Here is a 20,867-nt window from a genome sequence, read left to right as displayed (position 1 = left end):
ACTTTTCATTATTTTATTGTTCGGTTGGTCTACCATAACGACGGCTCTGTGTGGGATGGGCTGAAAATTTTCACTTTTCCGAGTCGTTTTCGAAAGATTTTTCAAAACACATTTTTTTTGTTATTAGTACATGTTATACATACTTCAAATTTTAATACAGCATAGAGGAACATATTTGCAACAAATTGGCCTAAAAATCAAATCATTCTGTTAAGTATGATAAAAGTTATTAACGTTCAAAATCTGACGCGGCACCGCAGCCGATATTTTGAAACGGGACCCCTATATTGAAACCTTAAATGTATTCTACATTAAAAATTGAGGAGGATTAATCACTAAATTCATAGCGGCAAATGAAAGATCTTGCTACTTTTGATAAGTATTCCGAAAACAATATTGACGTAAAATCACCTATTTTAACGTAAACGGATTACTATATTTTTCTAAAGTTGGCAAAAGACTTCGAAAATACACGAGATCTGCCAATATTGTAGGGGATCGTGGGGAGTTGCAAATATAGTTTTGATTTCAGGGCATAACTACCATAATCATTGATCGATTTCCAATATTTGATCTGGTATTTGAGAACGACACCTTAATACATTCACAGGCTGAAGCAATTTAAAATAATTGTCATCTTGTTTGAGATATGGCAGATTGTGTGAAAAGCGAGGAATCTGTATTTTAATTTGGTGGGGAGTTGTGAACCATCTTAGAAAGTAAGAGAAATGGAATATTTTTGTGGTTTTTTATGGCTATAGAAGATAAAATTTGAGATACTTCAAAACTAAAGATGAGAAAGCAAAGTGATCTGATTCAAAATGAGCAGGTGACAAGATGATTCGCGGCAAGTCACATGAATTCGCGGTTGCGGCAGGGGGCGATTAAGAACATGAGTTAATGCAACATTCGCCAATGTGAAAGGGACTTCATGACAGTAGAAACATTTAGGAGTAGTTACCACATTTTTATAATTTATAGCTTAGCGGGTATTGACGGTGTTCACAACTCCCCCCCCCCCTTTCCCCTAATATATAAATTTGTCCATTTTGGCAATTTAAACCTTTTTACGGAACACACCCAACTTGTCACGGTTGATATTTATTAAGTTATATATTTGAATTTAAGAGGTCATCCACAAATAACAAGCAATAATGTTGAAAATATTAAAGATGAAGACTGTGTCTTCAGTAAAGTGCCAAAAGCTTGCTCTACAACTTCGCTGAAGACATAAACTAAATATATGTACTTGCAAGAAAGTTGATAAATATATCTCACTTTTAGGGAGATTATTCATGTAAATCACAAATAAAAAGGCATCACAAATTCTTCTGAAGACATCATTGACCCAAATTTAACGAATTAGGCGTAATTAATAGATCGCACGATTTTATAAAAAAAAAACACTCTGCCATGGAGGGATTGAGATAGCTTTTTTCACATTTTTATATAATATTTTATTACCTAAAAACTCAAAAACAACATTTAATAACGAATGACAGGTATAATTTTCCGTAATATTTTCAGTAAGTAGAAGCTCAACGTCCCGCTTGATTTGATGCCACTTCGAACGAACTCATCTAGCTCATGTCGGAAAACACACATTTTTAGTATTGCCGCCTTCATCTAAAAATAATGCACGGTAAATAATCAGATTTAGTTTGTTTGGTTTTAGATTGCAAACCGCTCGATACACCACCCACCACCCGGCCACCTACGACGGACGATCATGTATAGAATTTACACTACTAACCTCACACGTGTTCGCCTCGAAAAGATAATGTTTCTCGTGATCGGCATGGTAATGTGTACGAAGCATCGCTAGTGTTTTAAACTGCTCACCACAGCACTCCAGCGGAAATTTTTCCTTGTAACCTTTCACTCGAATACCGTACTCGGGAATGACTAGCTCCTTTTCTTCCTTCGGTTGCTGCTTAACCTGCGGTGCACCGAATCCTCCGAATGGATCCGGCTCCCGCTCCGGTTTCGGTTCACGCCATTCAACCACGGTGAATTCGGACAAAATTTGAATGATTCGGAAACGAATTTCCTGAAGGTAGTAGTAAAAGAAGGTACCGAAGAGATCTTTGTGCAGGACTATTTGGTCGAAATCGTGATTGAACTGTTTGCTGTGGTTTATAGTTTTCTGGAGCTGAGAACGGTATAAATACACGATAAAATAGTTCCAATACTATGCAGTATCATTTTATTACCTTATCCCACTGCTGGGCTTCCTCAGCCGATTCCAATATGGGACGCAGGAAGAAATCTTTCATAGTCAACATCCTGAAACGGACTGTTAGTAAATTTCTGCTGGTGGATTGATTGACATGGGTCAACTTAAATGTGTTCTAGTTCCTATTTGTTGTTACTGAATCAAACGATAGCAGTGTATGTGTCGTTACCCTTGTTGCCATAGTTTGTAGCGGTAGCGTCTCGGAAATGATTTCACTATTGTACGGTTATACACTAAAGTCTGATTCAATGTGGATTATTTTGAGAACTGCGGTATTTTCCTGTGCAATTTTTTTTTATTTCGATTATAGAAATTGGAACCTTACGGTCATTCGCCTCTTTTCGGGTTAGAGAAATCTCTTTAGAAAAATTTCTATGTGCGGGGTTGGAAATCGAACACAGGTGAGCTGCATACAAAGAAATCGATTTACCAACTACGTTATGCCCGCCCTGCATCTATGTAATTCATCTCAATCCAAATATGCCGCAAAAGATCATGAATAAGTTTTTTTTTCATAGTTTCCCTTTGATGAGATGAATTTTGTTACTTCTGCGCTTACCCCACACTAAAATAGATTTCAGTGTTATGTCTTTCTTGTTCGAGAATGCCTAATTTGTATGTCAAATACTTCGGGGTTTGTTGCATTGTCTGGTGAAAACTGAATTTGAAAGGGTAGGTCGAATGGACCATTCGCAGCCATGATGCACACGCGCAATAAATTTTTGCGCGCGATATTTTTACTCTCATGCTCACAAGAATGGCTCAGCGTTATGTGATTTTGCTTTTCTCACGAGAGTGCGCGCGGCATATCTGAGGCAGATTGAGAGGCTTATGTGAGTCGAAAGATAAAATACACAGAAAAAAGAAGAAGAAAACATCCATCCGCACGTCACGCCGCAGTTGTTGACCTGCAATCATTGCCGTCTTAAGACCCCTCGGTATCCCTCGGAACTATTGAGCTAATGGACTTCCATAACACTAGTTTACAAATGTTGGGATAGTCGCGATAAGCTAAGAAAAAGGTGTTTTTAAATTAATGATGGACCGTTAAGTGCCAAAAAATACCCATTTTCATTTTTAAAGAATCGTTTTCGAAATTTTGAAATGTTTATCGACTGTATTGATCGAATGATTTCCTTGCGAGATTGATCACTACTTAATGAAAACAAAATAACGTTTACCGAAATAAAACTCAGAATGATACTTTGAGATGAATATTATTTTGAATGAATGTTATTGCCGGGCTCAACAGCCTAAAATTTGCCTAGAAAATCCTTTTTCTTGCAACTTTTTTTGTAAACCAGTTTAATTGAACAAGTATAAATAGCTGTTAGTAGGACGATCGATAAATAGCACTAGCATCGAGGGGACATTTCTGCTCCATGCAACCCAGAACATTTTTCCTAATTGATCGAGCAGATTCGATTGGGACATAATTTTGAGGAATCCGGACATTTAGAAAAAATCTTGAAAGTTCGGAGGAAATGGTACGTCTTCTAAGAAAAAAAAGTCAGATCATACTATATACAACATCGTCTTCCATCACCATAAGAATTGTGATTCTTTAGTGTCCCGACCGTTCTTAAAAATAGTAATCACCATATACCAACCTAAATCTATTAATATGCGATAACGTTCATCAGTGACATTTCTGGCAATCATCGTGATGTCCAATTATATCCAACCGTTCGATTCTCCAATTTACAGTTCTTTACGGCTATCCGTGGGATAAAGAACCTTTCACTTTTTCGTGCGGGTAATATTTTTTCTTTCGAAATGGTTTTGAATTTTCTGATAGCTGATGCAGTGCAGAACCATATGGTAAAGTATTAAACTTTCGTAAAATAGAAAAATGAATTGACTAATTCTTTTGGACTTAGCTGGCAGAACTGATTGGGGATATGAAGAAATTCTTGTCCGAATACGATACGATAGTGTTTCACAAAGAACTCTACAGAAGTTTCTTTCTCTATACGCTTAGTATTCTTCGGGGTAAGTTGGCTAACTTGTTGCGGAGATTTAGTACTCTGCCACAGGAGGATTTTGAGGATAAAGTGATAGAGTGTTGTGGGGTAAGATACCTTCCACAATCAAGATAATTAAAGTTTGGACTAATTTCGATACAATTTTATCTGCAGGTGTGGTTTAACAAGAGTTCACATTTTCAACACCACTACAGTCTAGTACACAACAAAAGACCACAACAGGCAATATCGTTATGCGAGGTTCGCGACAGCAACCCATGGTGATATAATTACTAAATTGATTTCAATTTTTAATCTCATTTTTAGCTGAAAATGGCTGTTACAAAAATCGCGTTGCTTGAACGGAGAGTGTGCGACTATTTAGTGGCTGGTGAAATAGCAAATTGTGAGATGATTTTATACCTGAGACAAATTCTGAAAAAAATCGACACAACATTAGAATTTTCCGAGCAATTTTGAATTTGTTACGGTTAGAACTATAATTTCATAATGAATTAAAAAAAGTATTGTTTAAACTGTCGTTTAGATTCCACATAAACCGTACGTCCAATAGAGTGACTCATCATATGCCTTCATACAGTATAAAACTTTAATTTTCAGAAAATATTTCAAAAAACACCGAGGAAATCGAAATGTTAAAACCTATTTCGGGCAAAATTATCAATAAAGAACACAATTAGAACAAGCTTACTGAAAACACCAATCGCAAATATTTCATTAAATTACTCGCGGTTGTAGTCTTTCTTCGCCATAACCTCGCGGTGTTTGGTTATGGCGTTGACGACATCATTCTCACTCAGAAATATTTAGCTGAAAAAATAGTAATGTTACTGTTGGGCCCACTGTCTCACTGCCGCGTGAGTATGCAGATCCGTTGACATCTCATCGAGATGAGCATCAATAATGCTGATAGGGTATGTAAACAAAGAAGGTGAGAAGAAATGAAGTGATCGCGATTGGAGCGAAATGTCAGGTAGAGGAATCATAGAAAAAGGAGGCAATATAGAGTGTTAGTAGAAAGTGTTTAAAGTTGCGAGATAGTTGAATTAAAGTGGATTGTGGACGGTTTTCTCAAGTGAACGAAGTTGCTTGGAGATAGAACGGCACAAGATTTTAATAGTGAAGGAAACTGTAAGTTGACGCATATAAAAAAACACAACATTGAAAATTAAATATATTAACAGATACCGCTTTACGTGGACGAAGATAAACGAGGTTAGGAAAGGGAGATAAGTGCGAATAGTGACAACACGAGAATTAATCGTAAGTAACACATTAAAACCTAAAACTAGAAGTGAAATTAAAATGAATATCATGCAAACATTTGACCACAACATAACTACCGTATAGGTGCGTGACGTTGTACGGAGTAAAAGCGAAAGGGACGAATACAGATCAGTTGGTGACAAACAACAGAGATTAGATTAAATATCAAGTAAGTGGCATAAAAGAGAGAACAAATTAAAACTTATGTTATCTAGCACATGCATTACAATATTTGTATACTTGAAAGTAATTTAAAAATAATCAAAATTTCAGTATCGTATTGTTGGTTTGGAAAGGTGTAACGAGGAGGAAGAACGGCAAAGTGAAAGGGAAACAAACAATTGTAAGTTACAAATTAAAAGACAATATGTTAGTTGTATGTACTGAATCATAATTAAATTGGATTCCAGCTTTGATCTGCTGAACATAAAGCTGATTTCAAAGGGTTTGTTTTACCGTTAGTTCCGAACAAAATCAAAGAATTGTTTCCGGACGGAACTTAGCAAAATGGCTTCCAAGTCACCCGAAGGCGATGTTACCGTCAGCTGCTTGATCTGTAGCGGGTCGTCGAGCGAAGATTCCCACATGGTGGAGTGCGGAATGTGTATGCTGTGGGCACATTTTAGTTGCGCTGGAGTTACTGAAGAAGTAACCAACGTAGATTGGTACTGTCCGAAGTGCACTCAGCAGTTGCGCGTGCCAAAGCCGAAGAAGACAACGAAGAAACCGAAAAGTGACGGAGGATCTGCTCCGGGTGCTACGGTATCGGATGTGATTCGGCAACAGCTGGAGGAGGAAAGGATGAGGAAGGAGAAAGCGCTAGCCGAGCAGATGCAGCTACGGGCTATGCGGCTCGAGATGGAGAAGGCGTGGAATGAGAAGCAGTTAAAAGCAGAGAAGGAAATGCGTGAGAAGGAGCTCGCCAATGAAAGAGAAATGCATGAGCAGAAATTGAAGCAGGAGCAGGAACTGCTGGAGCGTCAGCTGGCCACCGAGCAAGAATTTCTGGAGAAGCAGGAACGGATTCGTCGCCAGGTGAACGACAGCAAGATGAGAATGCTGGTCGACAATAGAAGCGAGGTCTTGTCAGCAAAAGACCAGATGATGCAGGATTGGCTGTGCGAGCAGAAGTCTGGCAGCAATCCGATATCTGGAGATATACGAGGAGCGTATGGGAAAGGCAAGAATCCACGGACGAGTGCGATGCTCGGAACTCAGGTCGGTCTAGGTCAGAGCAAAATACCTCTGACTAGACCGAAGTCGATACCGAATGTGTCAGAGGAGGATCCGGATTCCGACGAGAGCAACAATAGAGAACATGAAGAAAGGGGAAGCAGAAGATCGGCTGTTCCGTTTGGCGGTAATTCACTGGCAGGTCAATCTCGAGACGGGTCGGGGCATCCATTTCGAAGAGTGACTAAAGATCAACTTGCAGCCCGGCAAGCGATGTCGAAACATCTGCCGATTTTCAAGGGTGAGCCGGAAGTATGGCCACTATTTATCAGTAGTTTCGAATATACTACTGCGGCCTGTGGCTTCACCAACCTGGACAATCTGAAGAGACTGCAGGATTGTCTGAAAGGTGATGCACTCGAAGCGGTTCGAAGTCGCCTTGTGCTTCCGGATTCAGTACCGGATGTACTGAAGGACCTTCGAAATTTATTTGGCAAACCGGAGAAGCTTCTCAGAACCCTGCTTCATAAGGTGCGGAGCGCACAGGCTCCGCGAGCTGACCGACTAGAGACGTTTATTCACTTCGGAATCACTGTCAAGCAGCTCTGTGATCACTTGGAAGCAGCAGGCATGAAAGACCACATGAACAACCCGATGCTAGTGCAGGAGCTGGTCGAGAAATTACCACCCAATTGCAAGCTAGATTGGGTCAGGTTCAAGCGTGGGAAGGTCGAGACTCCGCTGAGAATGTTCACCGATTTCGTAACAGATATCGTGTCTGACGTGTCCGAAGTAGCGGAATTTTCAACTCTCTCTCTTCGGGAACCAGTACGACAAACCGTAGGAAGGGCTAAGAAAAATGAGTTTGTCCATCTGCATGAATCATCGGCGAAGTACGGAGGCTCCGGCGGGAAAGGTAGCAGTGCTTGCTGGGTGTGCAAACAGACCGACCATTTGATCAGGAACTGTGATGAATTCAGGAGAATGAGAGTTCCGGAGCGGTTGGAAGCGGTCGATCGGTTGAAACTGTGTACGCTGTGCCTGAATAATCACGGGAACAATCGGTGTAATTCCAAGATGCGTTGCTCGATGGGGAATTGCCAAGGAGGCCACCACCCTTTGACATCGCATGGAAGGATCCATGAGAATGCAGAGAGCCGATTGTAACACACACAAAAACGACAATCGTGCAGTGATATTTCATATGGTTCCAATTACCTTGTATGTGGGGAGAAAGGCCTTCAATACAATAGCCTTTCTTGACGAGGGGTCGTCTAGCACTCTCATAGAGGAAGCAGTCGCGAATAAGTTGGGAGCCAAGGGTGAGTCGGAGCCATTGATCGTATCCTGGACGGGAGACATCAAACGGTACGAGAATGGTTCGCATCGTGTCAGTTTGATGCTGTCAGCGCAAGGATCGAAGGAGAAGTTTCGTTTGGAGAACGTACACACAGTCTCTAGGTTGGTGCTGCCGAAGCAGGTCGTGCAATTTTCGGAGGTAGCCAGGCGATACTCGCATCTGGCAGGTGTCAGTGTGACTGATTATGGTGAAGAGCAGCCCACGATTATGATCGGTCTGGATAACATCCATCTATTTGCGCCGTTGGAGTCACGGATTGGTCGACAAGGCGAACCGATTGCTGTGCGATCGAGACTTGGTTGGACGGTTTACGGGCCAGAAAAGCAGAAGGCAGCGGCCGAAACGTTCTTGAATGTTCACATCGTCAAACCAGCAACAAATGAGGAGTTGCATGACATGATGCGGGAGCAGTACGCCCTCGATGAGGCGGGAGTTACCTCATATGAAGTACCGGAGCCAGTTGAAGAGCAGCGGGCCCGAGAGATATTGCGAACGACAACGAAACGCGTTGGCAAACGGTTTCAGACGGGTTTATTGTGGCGTGAGGATGAACGAAACTTTCCTGACAGCTATCCAATGGCTATGCGTCGGTTGCTAGCGCTCGAAAGGAAGTTGAATAGAGATCCAGCTTTAGATCGAATCGTTCGAGAGCAGATATCAGATTACCAGATAAAGGGTTACGCTCATAAAGCAACGGCAGAAGAGTTGGAGCAAACTCCTCGTTCTGCTGTCTGGTACTTACCGTTGAACGTGGTATTGAATCCTCGTAAACCTGGTAAGGTACGCTTGGTGTGGGATGCTGCTGCGACAGTGAATGGAGTCTCTTTGAATTCGGAGTTACTCAAAGGACCGGATATGTTAGTGCCGCTTCCAAGAGTGATCTGTCACTTCCGTGAAAAACCGGTTGCATTCGGAGGTGACATTCAAGAGATGTACCACCAAGTTCGTATACGAGAGGAGGACAAACAGGCGCAGAGATTTCTGTTCAGAGAGGCCTTAACTGACGCACCGCAGGTTTATGTTATGGACGTGGCCACTTTCGGTTCCACATGCTCACCTAGTTCCGCGCAGTTCGTAAAGAACATGAACGCTGAACAGTTTGCAGAGAGGTATCCGGAAGCAGCGGATGCGATTATAAGGCGGCACTATGTGGACGACTACTATGACAGCGTAGATACTGTCGACGAAGCGATCAAGCGAGCCAACGAGGTGAAGTTCATTCATTCGCAAGGAGGTTTTAACATCCGAAACTGGGTCTCAAACTCGACAGAGTTTCTGGAAGCGTTGGGTGAACGGACCGTGGAAACCGCCGTACATTTTAACCGTGATAAATGTACGGACTATGAACGCGTTTTGGGCATCGTTTGGGAGCCGGTAGAGGACGTCTTCTGCTTTGCTGTTGCTTCGAAAGAAGAATTTTGTGAAGTTCTTCAAGGAAAGAAACGTCCGACCAAGAGAATTGTACTGAGTATCGTTATGGCACAGTTTGACCCAGCGGGATTTCTCACTCCAGTCACCATACTCGGGAAAATGCTAGTCCAAGACTTATGGCGAACAGGGTGTTGCTGGGATGATTCAATCGATGACGTATCGTTTAAAAAATGGTTGCGCTGGTCAAATATTTTGATTGACGTGCAATCATTCAAGTTGCCACGTAGCTATTTCGGTAATGCTCGGTCAGACGAAGTCAAAGACGTGCAGCTCCACATATTTGCTGACGCCAGTGAGACAGCGTACGGGTGTGTGGCATACTTCCGTGCGGTGGTTCGAGGTGAAGTCGTATGTGCCTTGGTGATGAGTCGTGCTAAAGTGGCTCCTATCAAGCAATTATCAATTCCTCGGTTGGAGCTCTTGGCAGCTGTGCTGGCTGCACGCCTTGCAAGAACGGTGCGAGAAAATCACAACATCGAGATTACGAAGCAGGTAATTTGGGTCGATGCGGCAACTGTTTTGTCTTGGATCCAATCGGTGCAGCGTAGGTATAAGCAGTTTGTCGGGTTTCGGATTGGCGAGATCTTAAGCACTACGAAACTGTCAGATTGGCGTTGGTTGCCGACAAGGTTCAACTTGGCGGACCAGATCACGAAGTGGGGCAAGGACCCAGATATACGTTCCGGAAGTCCTTGGGTGCAGGGGCTTCAATTCATGTATCAAGAGGAAAAAACGTGGCCGAAAAGAGCCCTGCCACCAGCGAATACGGTGGAAGAACTTCGAGTCCACCTGTTGTTGCACGACGTAATTGTCGCGGATGTCATCGTGAATGCCGAACGGTTTTCGAAATGGACCGTGCTCGTGAGAACAATGGCGTGTGTCTACCGTTTCATTTCCAACTGCAGAAAGAAAATAAGTGGTCTGCCGATTGAAGCGCTGAAGGCAACAGATCACCAGAAGAGCATTCTGTTGTTAGTTCAGAAAAGGCACGTCGTTCCAACATCGGTGCGTATTCCCCTGCAACAGGAGGAGTATTTGAAGGCGGAGAGGAGTTTGCTGAGGATGGCGCAGGTCGGCGAATACATCGACGAAGTAAAAATACTGCTGAGAAATCGAGATCGTCCCGTCAGTGAGTGGCTAGCAATCGAGAAGTCTAGTCCGTTGTTCAAGTTAACGCCGCTTATCGAAGAGCATGGGTTGATAAGGATGGAAGGCAGAAGCGAGCGAGCGGAGTTTCTTCCGTTCGATCTAAGGTTTCCGGTGATATTACCTGGTAATCACGCAGTAACGAGGTTGCTGGTCAAGCAATACCACGAAAAGTTTGGTCACGGATATCGAGAAACGGTAAAAAATGAGCTGAAACAGCATTTTTATATTCCGGGAATCCACGCCGTGGTTCGAAAAGTGTCGTCAGCGTGTATGTAGTGCAAGGTGCACCGAAATCGTCCTCAATTTCCACGGATGGCTCCACTTCCTGTACAACGGATCACTCCGAACCTTCGCCCATTCAGTCACGTTGGGGTTGATTATCTGGGGCCTTTTGAAGTGGCCATTGGACGTCGTACGGAGAAGCGGTGGATTGCACTATTTACGTGTTTTGTCACCCGCGCAGTGCATTTGGAGGTGGCACACGGTTTAACGACACAAGCGTGTCTAATGGCGATCCGGCGATTTAGCTGCCGTCGAGGACCGCCGGCTGAATTTTTCTCAGATAACGGAACGAATCTGCGAGGAGCTAGCAGGGAAATAGTGGAGACTATTCGTAGCATCGACGAAGACTGCGCTGAGGAGAACACGACAGCCCGGACCAAGTGGACATTCAACCCTCCCGCATCACCCCATATGGGAGGGGTTTGGGAACGATTGGTTCGCTCAGTGAAGGAAGCGTTAGTAGCACTTGATGACGGAAGGCGGCTGACGGACGAAGTCCTTCAGACTGCCATCGTTGAAGCAGAGGACATGATTAACTCTCGTCCACTGACGTACGTGTCGCAGGAGTCTTTGGAAGCAGAGGCACTCACTCCGAACCATTTTCTTCGGGGAGTGTCACCTAACGAGCCGATTGCAGTACCGCCAACACCGCATCCGGCTGAAGCGTTACGGGATGCTTACAAGCGGTCGCAGCAATTGGCTAACGAGATGTGGAAACGCTGGGTTAAGGAGTACGTTCCAACGGTCAACCGAAGAACTAAGTGGTTCAGCGAATCGAGACCTCTGAAAACAGGGGATTTGGTGTATGTCACTGAAGGTACGAGCCGGAAATGCTGGATCCCTGGTGTAGTTGAGGAACCAATCGTGTCTGGTGATGGGAGGATCCGCCAGGCATGGGTTCGAACCAGGACTGGAAGGTTTAAACGAGCGACAGCGAGACTAGCTGTGCTGGAAATCGTGGGTAAATCTGAGCCGGATATGAATCCTGAACCAGGTTTACGGGTCGGGGAAAATGTTGGGCCCACTGTCTCACTGCCGCGTGAGTATGCAGATCCGTTGACATCTCATCGAGATGAGCATCAATAATGCTGATAGGGTATGTAAACAAAGAAGGTGAGAAGAAATGAAGTGATAGCGATTGGAGCGAAATGTCAGGTAGAGGAATCATAGAAAAAGGAGGCAATATAGAGTGTTAGTAGAAAGTGTTTAAAGTTGCGAGATAGTTGAATTAAAGTGGATTGTGGACGGTTTTCTCAAGTGAACGAAGTTGCTTGGAGATAGAACGGCACAAGATTTTAATAGTGAAGGAAACTGTAAGTTGACGCATATAAAAAAAACACAACATTGAAAATTAAATATATTAACAGATACCGCTTTACGTGGACGAAGATAAACGAGGTTAGGAAAGGGAGATAAGTGCGAATAGTGACAACACGAGAATTAATCGTAAGTAACACATTAAAACCTAAAACTAGAAGTGAAATTAAAATGAATATCATGCAAACATTTGACCACAACATAACTACCGTATAGGTGCGTGACGTTGTACGGAGTAAAAGCGAAAGGGACGAATACAGATCAGTTGGTGACAAACAACAGAGATTAGATTAAATATCAAGTAAGTGGCATAAAAGAGAGAACAAATTAAAACTTATGTTATCTAGCACATGCATTACAATATTTGTATACTTGAAAGTAATTTAAAAATAATCAAAATTTCAGTATCGTATTGTTGGTTTGGAAAGGTGTAACGAGGAGGAAGAACGGCAAAGTGAAAGGGAAACAAACAATTGTAAGTTACAAATTAAAAGACAATATGTTAGTTGTATGTACTTGTTCAGAATACAACGAAGAAGAGAACACTCTTTGAATCAGCTTGTTAGCAGATCAAAGCTAAAATAATATTTATTGAATTCAATTGTTGTTCAATTATACTAATTTGCACTTACATTACTTGGTGTTCCACTTATTTTCCTTCAGTAACAGATTACTACAGAGTCTGACTTGTCTGTGATAGCTATCTGTGATAATAGGTTAAGTTTTAGCCACATTAGTTTTATATATAATTCGCCGTACCTGTGACTTCTAACCGTACTAACTGCTTGCTTCGAAGTATCAGTAGCAATATCAATTCACTGGATTACTAGGTTAGGTTTTATCTGTAATAACTACCTGTGGCGGAAAGTAATGTGTTAGATACAAATTCACCGTACTTAAATTTACTGCCGTATTACTTATTTGATTTTAACCGTATTAACTCCTTACACTATTGAACCACTTAAACCTTCACTATCCTTTTGATTTAAACTCACTATCCTTTTGATCCAAATTCATTAAATTCACTATCCTTTCGCTACTATCGCTTTAAATCTTTTATCTCCTTTGTTTTTATTTTCTTCCTTCGCCTAGGTGCCAGTTATGACAGATTAGCCTGAGTCTGTTTACTGGCGTGTTGCAAGACGCATCGTTATGGCTGTAGTGGCCAACAACCCAGTGGGGCTGTTCACAACATTTCCCCGGCCCGTAATCCTGGTTCGATGACCGCATCCGGATCAGTGTTACTGTCTCTTATCTCCAGTACAGCCAACTTAGCCGTAGCCCGTTTATACGTTCCCGATCTCGTACGAATCCAAGCTTGCCGTATTCGTCCGTCGCTAGACCCAATAAGTTCCTCGACGACTCCACGTACCCATTGCTTCCGTTTATCTCCTTCAACGACGTAAACAAGATCTCCGACTTCCAACTGTTTCGTCTCATTGAACCACTTCGTTCGTTGATTAAGGGTCGGCAGATATTCCTTAATCCAGCGATTCCACAGCTGTGTTGCCAGCTGCTGCGATCGCTGATAAGCATTCCGCAGCGCTTCTGCCGAATGAGGAGGAGGAGGAGTTAGTTGAGGTTCATTCGGGGACACTCCCCGAAGAAAATGGTTTGGTGTTAACATCTCAGCATCATTTGCCAGCGATACATACGTTAGCGGCCGCGAATTAATCATATCCTCCGCTTCGTTCATTGATGTAAGAAGGATTTCATCGGTCAGTTTCCTTCCATCATCCATCACCTCCAACGCTTCTTTTACCGATCGAACCAGTCTCTCCCAAACGCCCCCCATGTGTGGAGCGGCTGGAGGATTAAAACTCCACTTTACACGAGCGCTGGTAAATTCGTTGGCACACTCCTCACTAATGTTTCTGACCATCTCCTCAAGCTCTCTGCTCGCACCTCTAAAATTAGTTCCATTATCGGAGATGAACTCCAAAGGCGGCCCTCGACGACAAACAAATCTTCGAATAGCCATCAAACATGCTTGCGTGGTGAGGCTGCAGGCCACCTCCAAATGGATTGCCCGTATCACCAGGCAAGTAAACAACACAATCCAGCGTTTTTCCTTACGGCGACCTACCACCACTTCGAATGGACCTAAATAGTCTACACCGACGTAGCTGAATGGACGTTGATATGGGATTAGCCGTTGGATAGGTAAAGGCGCCATCCTTGGAGTATGTGGACGACTACGATTAACTCGACACCAAACACAAGCCTTCGCCACCTTTTGAACGACTCCTCCAATACCGTGAACATAGAAGCGCTGTTTTAGTTCATTCTTTACAGTTTCCCGATATCCGTGACCAAATTTCTCATGATAGTGTTGCACAAGCTTCGCTGTCAGAGGATGCTCCTTTGGTAAAATAATCGGAAAACGAAGATCGAAGGGCAGAAATTCTGCGTTTTTCGTCCTGCCTTCCATACGCACCATCCCTTTATCGTCTACAAGAGGAGCTAGTTTATATAACGGACTAGACGTCTCTACAGTTAACCATTTGTCCACCGGATGTTCCCGATTGTGTAACAACACTTTTAGTTCGTCCTCGTACACTTCCGACTGCGCAGCCTTAAAAAGATAGTATTCCGCTTTCTCGTACTCTTCCTGCTTCAAAGGCTTACGCTCCATCATCCAATCTACTTTCTTCAAGTACTTCGCCTGGCTCTTTGTTGCCTTCAGTGTTTCAATTGGACGGCCTTCGATTTTCCGCCGACAGTTGGACACGAATCTATAAACGCACGCCATCGTACGCACTAGAATTCGCCACTTTGAGATACGAGATATGTCTAAAAGTGCACACGATAGTGTGACATCATGGACAAGCAAATGCGCTTTCAGTTCTTCGTTGATGTTTGCCGGTATCACGGGCTGCTCTGGCCATTCCATTTCCTTGCGGAACAGAATGTCCGCTCCCTTAAACCAAGAGCTATTTGAGTGTAAGCTCGCTCCGCGCTTCCATTTCGTTACTCGATCCGCTTCATTATTTAGCGTCGGAACCCATCGCCAGTCCGATACGCTAGTGTGACTGAGGATATCACCTATGCGAAAGCCCACATACTGTCGGTATCGCCGTTGGTCGGATTTGATCCAAGAAAGGACATTCCGCGAATCTGTCCAGATGAACTGTTGGTTAATTTTCAAGCTATGATTGCGCCGAATAGATTCCGCCAATCGGGCACCTAGCACAGCAGCCTGCAGTTCAAGCCGCGGGATGGTAAGTTGTTTGAGTGGAGCCACCTTGCTTCGACTCATTACTAACGCACAGCAAACCTCCCCATCAATTTCGATCCGAAAGTATGCTACGCAGCCATATGCATTTTCACTCGCATCGGTGAAGACATGCAACTGAAGATTCTCGTACTGATCAGATCGTGCCTCTCCAAAATAACTTCTCGGTACTTGAATTTTGGCGATCTCTGGCAACATTTTAGTCCACTTGGTCCATTTTTCGAACGACAGATCATCAATCAGTTCATCCCATCCACAACCCGTCCTCCACAAGTCCTGCACTAGTATTCTTCCAATTATCGTGAACGGCGATAGGAAACCTAGTGGGTCGAACATGGCCATGACACAACTGAGAACGGCCCTTTTCGTTGGGCGCTCAGCACCAAAGAGCATTGACTGAAAATCCACCCGCGGTGTTGTAGAAAAGGATAAAACGTCTCTATTGGGGTCCCATACAATTCCCAAAACTCTCTCCATTTCTGTTTCCTTATCTTGATGAAAATGTATGGAGTGGTTACAGCATTGCTCGCCCATTGCTTGTAAAAACTCTTTGGAATTGGAAACCCAATTTCGAATTTCAAATCCCCCTTGTAAGTGGATCAGTCTTACCTCGCTTGCTCGCTTAATCGCCTCCTCGACGGTATCCACACTGTCGAAATAGTCATCAACATAGTGTTTTTCGATGATTGCTGCTGCTGCGTCCGGATATTGTTTTTCAAAATTTTCGGCATTCAGATTTTTCACGAACTGCGCAGAACAGGGTGAACAGGTCGAACCAAACGTTGCCACATCCATCACATAAATCTGCACAGGCTGCGCTGAATCAAACCGGTATAGGAACCGTTGGGCTTGCTTGTCCTTAACCCGGATTCGAAGCTGGTGGTACATTTCTTTGATATCACCACCGAACCCGAAACGTCGTTCTCGAAAACGTTGAATTACGCCAGGAAGACATGTCAGCATATCAGGACCTTTCAACAATTCGGAATTCAGTGAAACTCCATTTACCGACGCAGCCGCATCCCACACCAAACGTAATTTTCCCGGTTTTCGTGGATTCAGTACAACATTTAGCGGGAGATACCAGACACTCGCTGGATCCGTTTCAGAGAGCTCCTTTGCGGTAATTTTGTGTGCGTAGCCCTTTGTCTCGTAGTCTTGTATTTGCTGGTTTACCCTGCGGTGTAGTTCCGGATCTCTCTCCAGTTTTCTTTCTAGCGCCTTCATTCGCCTTTCGGCCATTGGATAACTGTTCGGAAATCGTCGTTGATCCGCACGCCAAATCAGCCCTGTTTCAAAACGACCATCCACTCGAATCGTTGTTGCTTTCAAGATAGCTCGAGCTCGTTCGTCTTCAACCGACTCTGGTACTACAGCCGAAATACCCGCCTCCTCCAGTACAAACTGGTTTCGTAAGATATCATGTAAATCCTGATTCGTAACAGGTATTACATCGTGCAGATTCATATACGCATCTTGCATTGATGGTTGTTTCACTGGTCCATATACCGTCCAGCCTAGCAGCGACTTCACGCCAATTGGGTCACCCGGTTGCCCTATCCTCGATTCAATGGGAGCAAATAGATGCACATTATCCAGTCCAATCATTAATTTTGACTCCTCCAGGGTGTAATCCTTCACTGGTATGTCACGCAGATGAGGATAATGCTCGGCGATTTCCTGGAACTTTATACGTTGCTTTGGCAAATCAAGCTGCGTTACTGTACGCACGTTGAGCAATGGCAATTTTTCGGCCGCATCTCTCGCGGACACCGTTAAGTTCACCTTCTTCGATTGATTTTCGTAGCGTTTCACGTTTCCAGTCCAAGTTACAACCAGTGGTTCGGCCTCCCCGCTTATTTTCAGTTGGGTGACTATATCGTCCTCGATTAGAGTCACTGACGAACCTTCATCCAGAAACGCCAGGACGTCCAACATAGTGCTTCCAGCATGTATGGTCACGGGCACCATTCGGAAAATAACGGAACGACTCAAGCGAGAGTGAGTATTGCATTTAGCTTCTACCACCGGCACTGTATTGCTTGCGCGGTGGAGAAGCGGATGATGATTGCCTTGACAATTCGTCACATTACAGCGAAGCTTGAAGTTGCAGCGGTTTTTTCCGTGGTTGTTCAAGCATAGAACGCACAAACCGAATCGTTCTGCGACTTTGAAGCGTTCCGAAACACTGAGCTGTTTAAACTCCTCACAAAACCTGATTTTATGTTCTGCTCCTCTGCACAGCCAACAGAGCAATTTGGACTTCCTGTCCGGTGACAACTCCCTTCCATTCGACGTGGAGGTGTGTACATGCATGAACTCCTTCTTTGGTCGCATTTTACTAAAGCGGGGCGGATCTTCCGAATCCACGATTGAGAACTCGCTTACTTCGGACACGTCGGAAACTATACCGGTCATGAAATCCGTAAAGACTCTGAGAGGAGTGCCAATTTTGCTCCGCTTGAAGCGAACCCATTCCAATTTATAGGTTGGAGGAAGTTTGTCTACGATTTCCTGCACCAGCATAGGATTGTTGAGGTGATCAGTCATCTTTGCTGCCTCTAAATGATCACAGAGTTGTTTAACCGTTATACCGAAGTGTATGAACGAGTTTAGCTGGTCTACTCGTGGTGGTTGTGCTCTCCGTACCTTCACAAGCAGACTTTTCAAGAGCTTCTCAGGCTTACCGAATAAATCTCTCAAATCTTTTATGACATCCGGAACTGAATCCGGAAAAATCAGCCGACTTCTCACGGCCTCCAGCGCATCTCCCTGTAGAGAATCCTGCAACCGTTTTAAGTTGTCCAAGTTAGTGAATCCGCACGCCTTTGTGGTGTACTCTAAACTGCTAATGAAGATTGGCCAGACTTCTGGCTCTCCTTTGAATATCGGCAGATGTTTAGATACCGCCTGGCGAGCCGCCAGCTGTGCATTCGTAGGCCCGACCAGTTCGTGCCCCGACCCGTTTCGCCTACGGTTTTTTAGTAGATTCGCGACACGTTCTAGTTCCTCTCTGCTGAAATCACTATCATTTTCCTCAACTTCCTCCGTTTCTTGATTCGCGATTTCTTCCAGTTCCTCCATCAATCTTCCCATTTTAGATAGAGTGCTCGTATGCTTCTTCGAACCGATTTGTTTTCTGGATCCTTTGGGAACGACTCCCTGTGTACCGACCATTGCATCTTCTTGATTTTCCTGAGATTTGCCGTGATCAAACAACCAGTTCTGAATTTTCCTTTCGTACCTTCCTGGCTCTCCTTCGACTGTAGGCAGAAGTTTGCATTCAGTCTGGCGAGCTTTCGTAGACCTGACCGGTTCATGCCCCGACCCATTTTGCCTAAGACCTTTTATTAGATTCACGAAACGCTCAAGCTCCCCTTTGCTGAAATGATTTTCATCTTCATCCTCCGTTTCTTGGTTGGCGGTTTCTTCTCGTTCCTCCACCGTTCTTCCCTCTATGGATAGAGTGCTCGTAGGCTTCCTTTCAATGACTCGCCCTCTTGATTCTTTGGGATAAGCTCCCCGTGGATCGACCATCGTATCCTCTTGTTTTCCATGTGTTCTGCCTTGTTCGAACAACCAGTTCTGAACTTTCTTTTTGCTCGAAAGCCCTTTCGCCTGACTTCTTTCTTCAAAATCATCACCACCTACAGCTCCATCGTCATCTGCAAATTCCTTGACTGATTCCATTTGCTCCTGAAACTGTTGACGCAAAGCCTGTCGTCTTTTTTGAAAAGCTACTTCATCAGCCAAACGCTTTCCCAGCATTTCTCGCTCTTGTTCTAACAGACGGTTTTGGAGCTCCCGCTCCTGCTGTTGTTCCTTATCTAAAAGCTCTTTTTCTTGCTGTAGCCTTTTTTCCTTGAGCACGCGTTCCATCTCCAAGCGTTTCATCCGTAATACGCGATCTTCTGCTAAAGCTCTTTCCTGTAACAACTGCTCTTCTTCCAGCTGCCGTAGCGAAGCATCCAGTGCCGATACTGCACTCCTCACCGATCCTCCTTCACTTCTGGCCCCTGCCCTTTTGGCCGTCTTTTTCGACTGCTTTGGTATGCGCAACTGGTTGCAGCATTTTGCGCAGCTCCAAGGGCTGTCCTTAATATCATCCGAAACTCCAGCACAACGGAAATGAGCCCACATTTGGCAAATATCACACTGCACCATATCATCTACGTCATCTGGGTCCTGGCAGTGCATGCAGTGGTTATTGGTCGAGAAGTCTTCCATCCTTTGAGGGTATCCTAATCGATCAAGTAATCTTTGATTTTGTTCAGAATACAACGAAGAAGAGAACACTCTTTGAATCAGCTTGTTAGCAGATCAAAGCTAAAATAATATTTATTGAATTCAATTGTTGTTCAATTATACTAATTTGCACTTACATTACTTGGTGTTCCACTTATTTTCCTTCAGTAACAGATTACTACAGAGTCTGACTTGTCTGTGATAGCTATCTGTGATAATAGGTTAAGTTTTAGCCACATTAGTTTTATATATAATTCGCCGTACCTGTGACTTCTAACCGTACTAACTGCTTGCTTCGAAGTATCAGTAGCAATATCAATTCACTGGATTACTAGGTTAGGTTTTATCTGTAATAACTACCTGTGGCGGAAAGTAATGTGTTAGATACAAATTCACCGTACTTAAATTTACTGCCGTATTACTTATTTGATTTTAACCGTATTAACTCCTTACACTATTGAACCACTTAAACCTTCACTATCCTTTTGATTTAAACTCACTATCCTTTTGATCCAAATTCATTAAATTCACTATCCTTTCGCTACTATCGCTTTAAATCTTTTATCTCCTTTGTTTTTATTTTCTTCCTTCGCCTAGGTGCCAGTTATGACAGATTAGCCTGAGTCTGTTTACTGGCGTGTTGCAAGACGCATCGTTATGGCTGTAGTGGCCAACAACCCAGTGGGGCTGTTCACAACAGTACTGAATCATAATTAAATTGGATTCCAGCTTTGATCTGCTGAACATAAAGCTGATTTCAAAGGGTTTGTTTTACCGTTAGTTCCGAACAGTTACCTATTCACAAACATAATCAACGACCATGTCGTACTCGAGAAATGGTCTACCATGTCTCAAACAAGATATTGATTATTTCAAATTGCTTCAGTCTGTGGATGTATTAAGAAGTCATTTTCAAATGCCAGTTCAAATATTGCAAATCTATCAATGCTTATGGTAGCTATGCCCCGAAAATAAAACAACGTTCAGAACTCCCCACCGTCCCATACAGAATGCCGAATCTGTCCAATATCCTGCACATCCAAACTCTTCCAATGTCGCTTTCAAGAATGCAGTTTTTTTTTGAGGACCAAGCAATTTGGATACTCGTTCGTAACAAGAAATCGATGGTAGACTTCACCGATCGCTGCGTAGTTCGTCCATTATCCGCTTTATTTTGATTCAATCTTA

The 20,867-nt window shown here is 43.6% G+C and overlaps 5 protein-coding genes and 2 long non-coding RNA genes across 7 annotated transcripts; 4 read left to right on the top strand and 3 right to left on the bottom strand.

The window, feature by feature from the left end:
- Positions 1-1,428: 1,428 nt before the first annotated feature.
- On the bottom strand, positions 1,429-2,420 carry LOC131681341 (uncharacterized). Its single transcript, XM_058962097.1, has 3 exons — positions 2,214-2,420; positions 1,754-2,152; positions 1,429-1,626 (listed from the first exon to the last, which is right to left on the bottom strand). Exons 1-3 carry the CDS (start codon positions 2,283-2,285, stop codon positions 1,486-1,488), a joined length of 612 nt encoding a protein of 203 aa, XP_058818080.1. The 5' UTR covers positions 2,286-2,420; the 3' UTR covers positions 1,429-1,485.
- Positions 2,421-3,910: 1,490 nt separating this feature from the next.
- On the top strand, positions 3,911-4,736 carry LOC131681340 (uncharacterized). Its single transcript, XM_058962096.1, has 4 exons — positions 3,911-4,057; positions 4,117-4,308; positions 4,375-4,461; positions 4,528-4,736. The coding sequence occupies exons 1-4, from the start codon at positions 4,013-4,015 to the stop codon at positions 4,678-4,680; spliced, it is 477 nt and encodes a 158-aa protein (XP_058818079.1). The 5' UTR covers positions 3,911-4,012; the 3' UTR covers positions 4,681-4,736.
- Positions 4,737-5,066: 330 nt separating this feature from the next.
- LOC131681339 (uncharacterized) lies at positions 5,067-6,066 on the top strand. The gene is made up of 3 exons (XR_009303899.1): positions 5,067-5,352; positions 5,406-5,484; positions 5,572-6,066. It is a non-coding gene; the product is annotated as an uncharacterized LOC131681339 (long non-coding RNA).
- Positions 6,067-7,864: 1,798 nt separating this feature from the next.
- On the top strand, positions 7,865-10,876 carry LOC131680602 (uncharacterized). The gene has a single exon (XM_058961316.1). It carries the CDS (start codon positions 7,865-7,867, stop codon positions 10,874-10,876), a length of 3,012 nt encoding a protein of 1,003 aa, XP_058817299.1.
- An 832-nt stretch (positions 10,877-11,708) lies between these two features.
- Positions 11,709-12,499, top strand: LOC131683978 (uncharacterized). Its single transcript, XR_009304594.1, has 3 exons — positions 11,709-12,195; positions 12,250-12,328; positions 12,416-12,499. It is a non-coding gene; the product is annotated as an uncharacterized LOC131683978 (long non-coding RNA).
- Positions 12,500-12,812: 313 nt separating this feature from the next.
- LOC131683976 (uncharacterized) lies at positions 12,813-14,703 on the bottom strand. Its single transcript, XM_058966405.1, has 2 exons — positions 13,117-14,703; positions 12,813-13,054 (listed from the first exon to the last, which is right to left on the bottom strand). Exon 1 carries the CDS (start codon positions 14,637-14,639, stop codon positions 13,386-13,388), a length of 1,254 nt encoding a protein of 417 aa, XP_058822388.1. The 5' UTR covers positions 14,640-14,703; the 3' UTR covers positions 12,813-13,054; positions 13,117-13,385.
- LOC131680601 (uncharacterized) lies at positions 14,651-19,661 on the bottom strand. Its single transcript, XM_058961315.1, has 2 exons — positions 14,712-19,661; positions 14,651-14,662 (listed from the first exon to the last, which is right to left on the bottom strand). Exons 1-2 carry the CDS (start codon positions 19,659-19,661, stop codon positions 14,651-14,653), a joined length of 4,962 nt encoding a protein of 1,653 aa, XP_058817298.1.
- Positions 19,662-20,867: the final 1,206 nt, after the last annotated feature.

Source organism: Topomyia yanbarensis, chromosome 2 (genome assembly GCF_030247195.1).
Source record: "Topomyia yanbarensis strain Yona2022 chromosome 2, ASM3024719v1, whole genome shotgun sequence".
NCBI classification, from domain to species: domain Eukaryota; kingdom Metazoa; phylum Arthropoda; class Insecta; order Diptera; family Culicidae; genus Topomyia; species Topomyia yanbarensis.
Note: the sequence above shows the minus strand (reverse complement) of the source record. Positions and strands in the feature narration are given on the sequence as shown.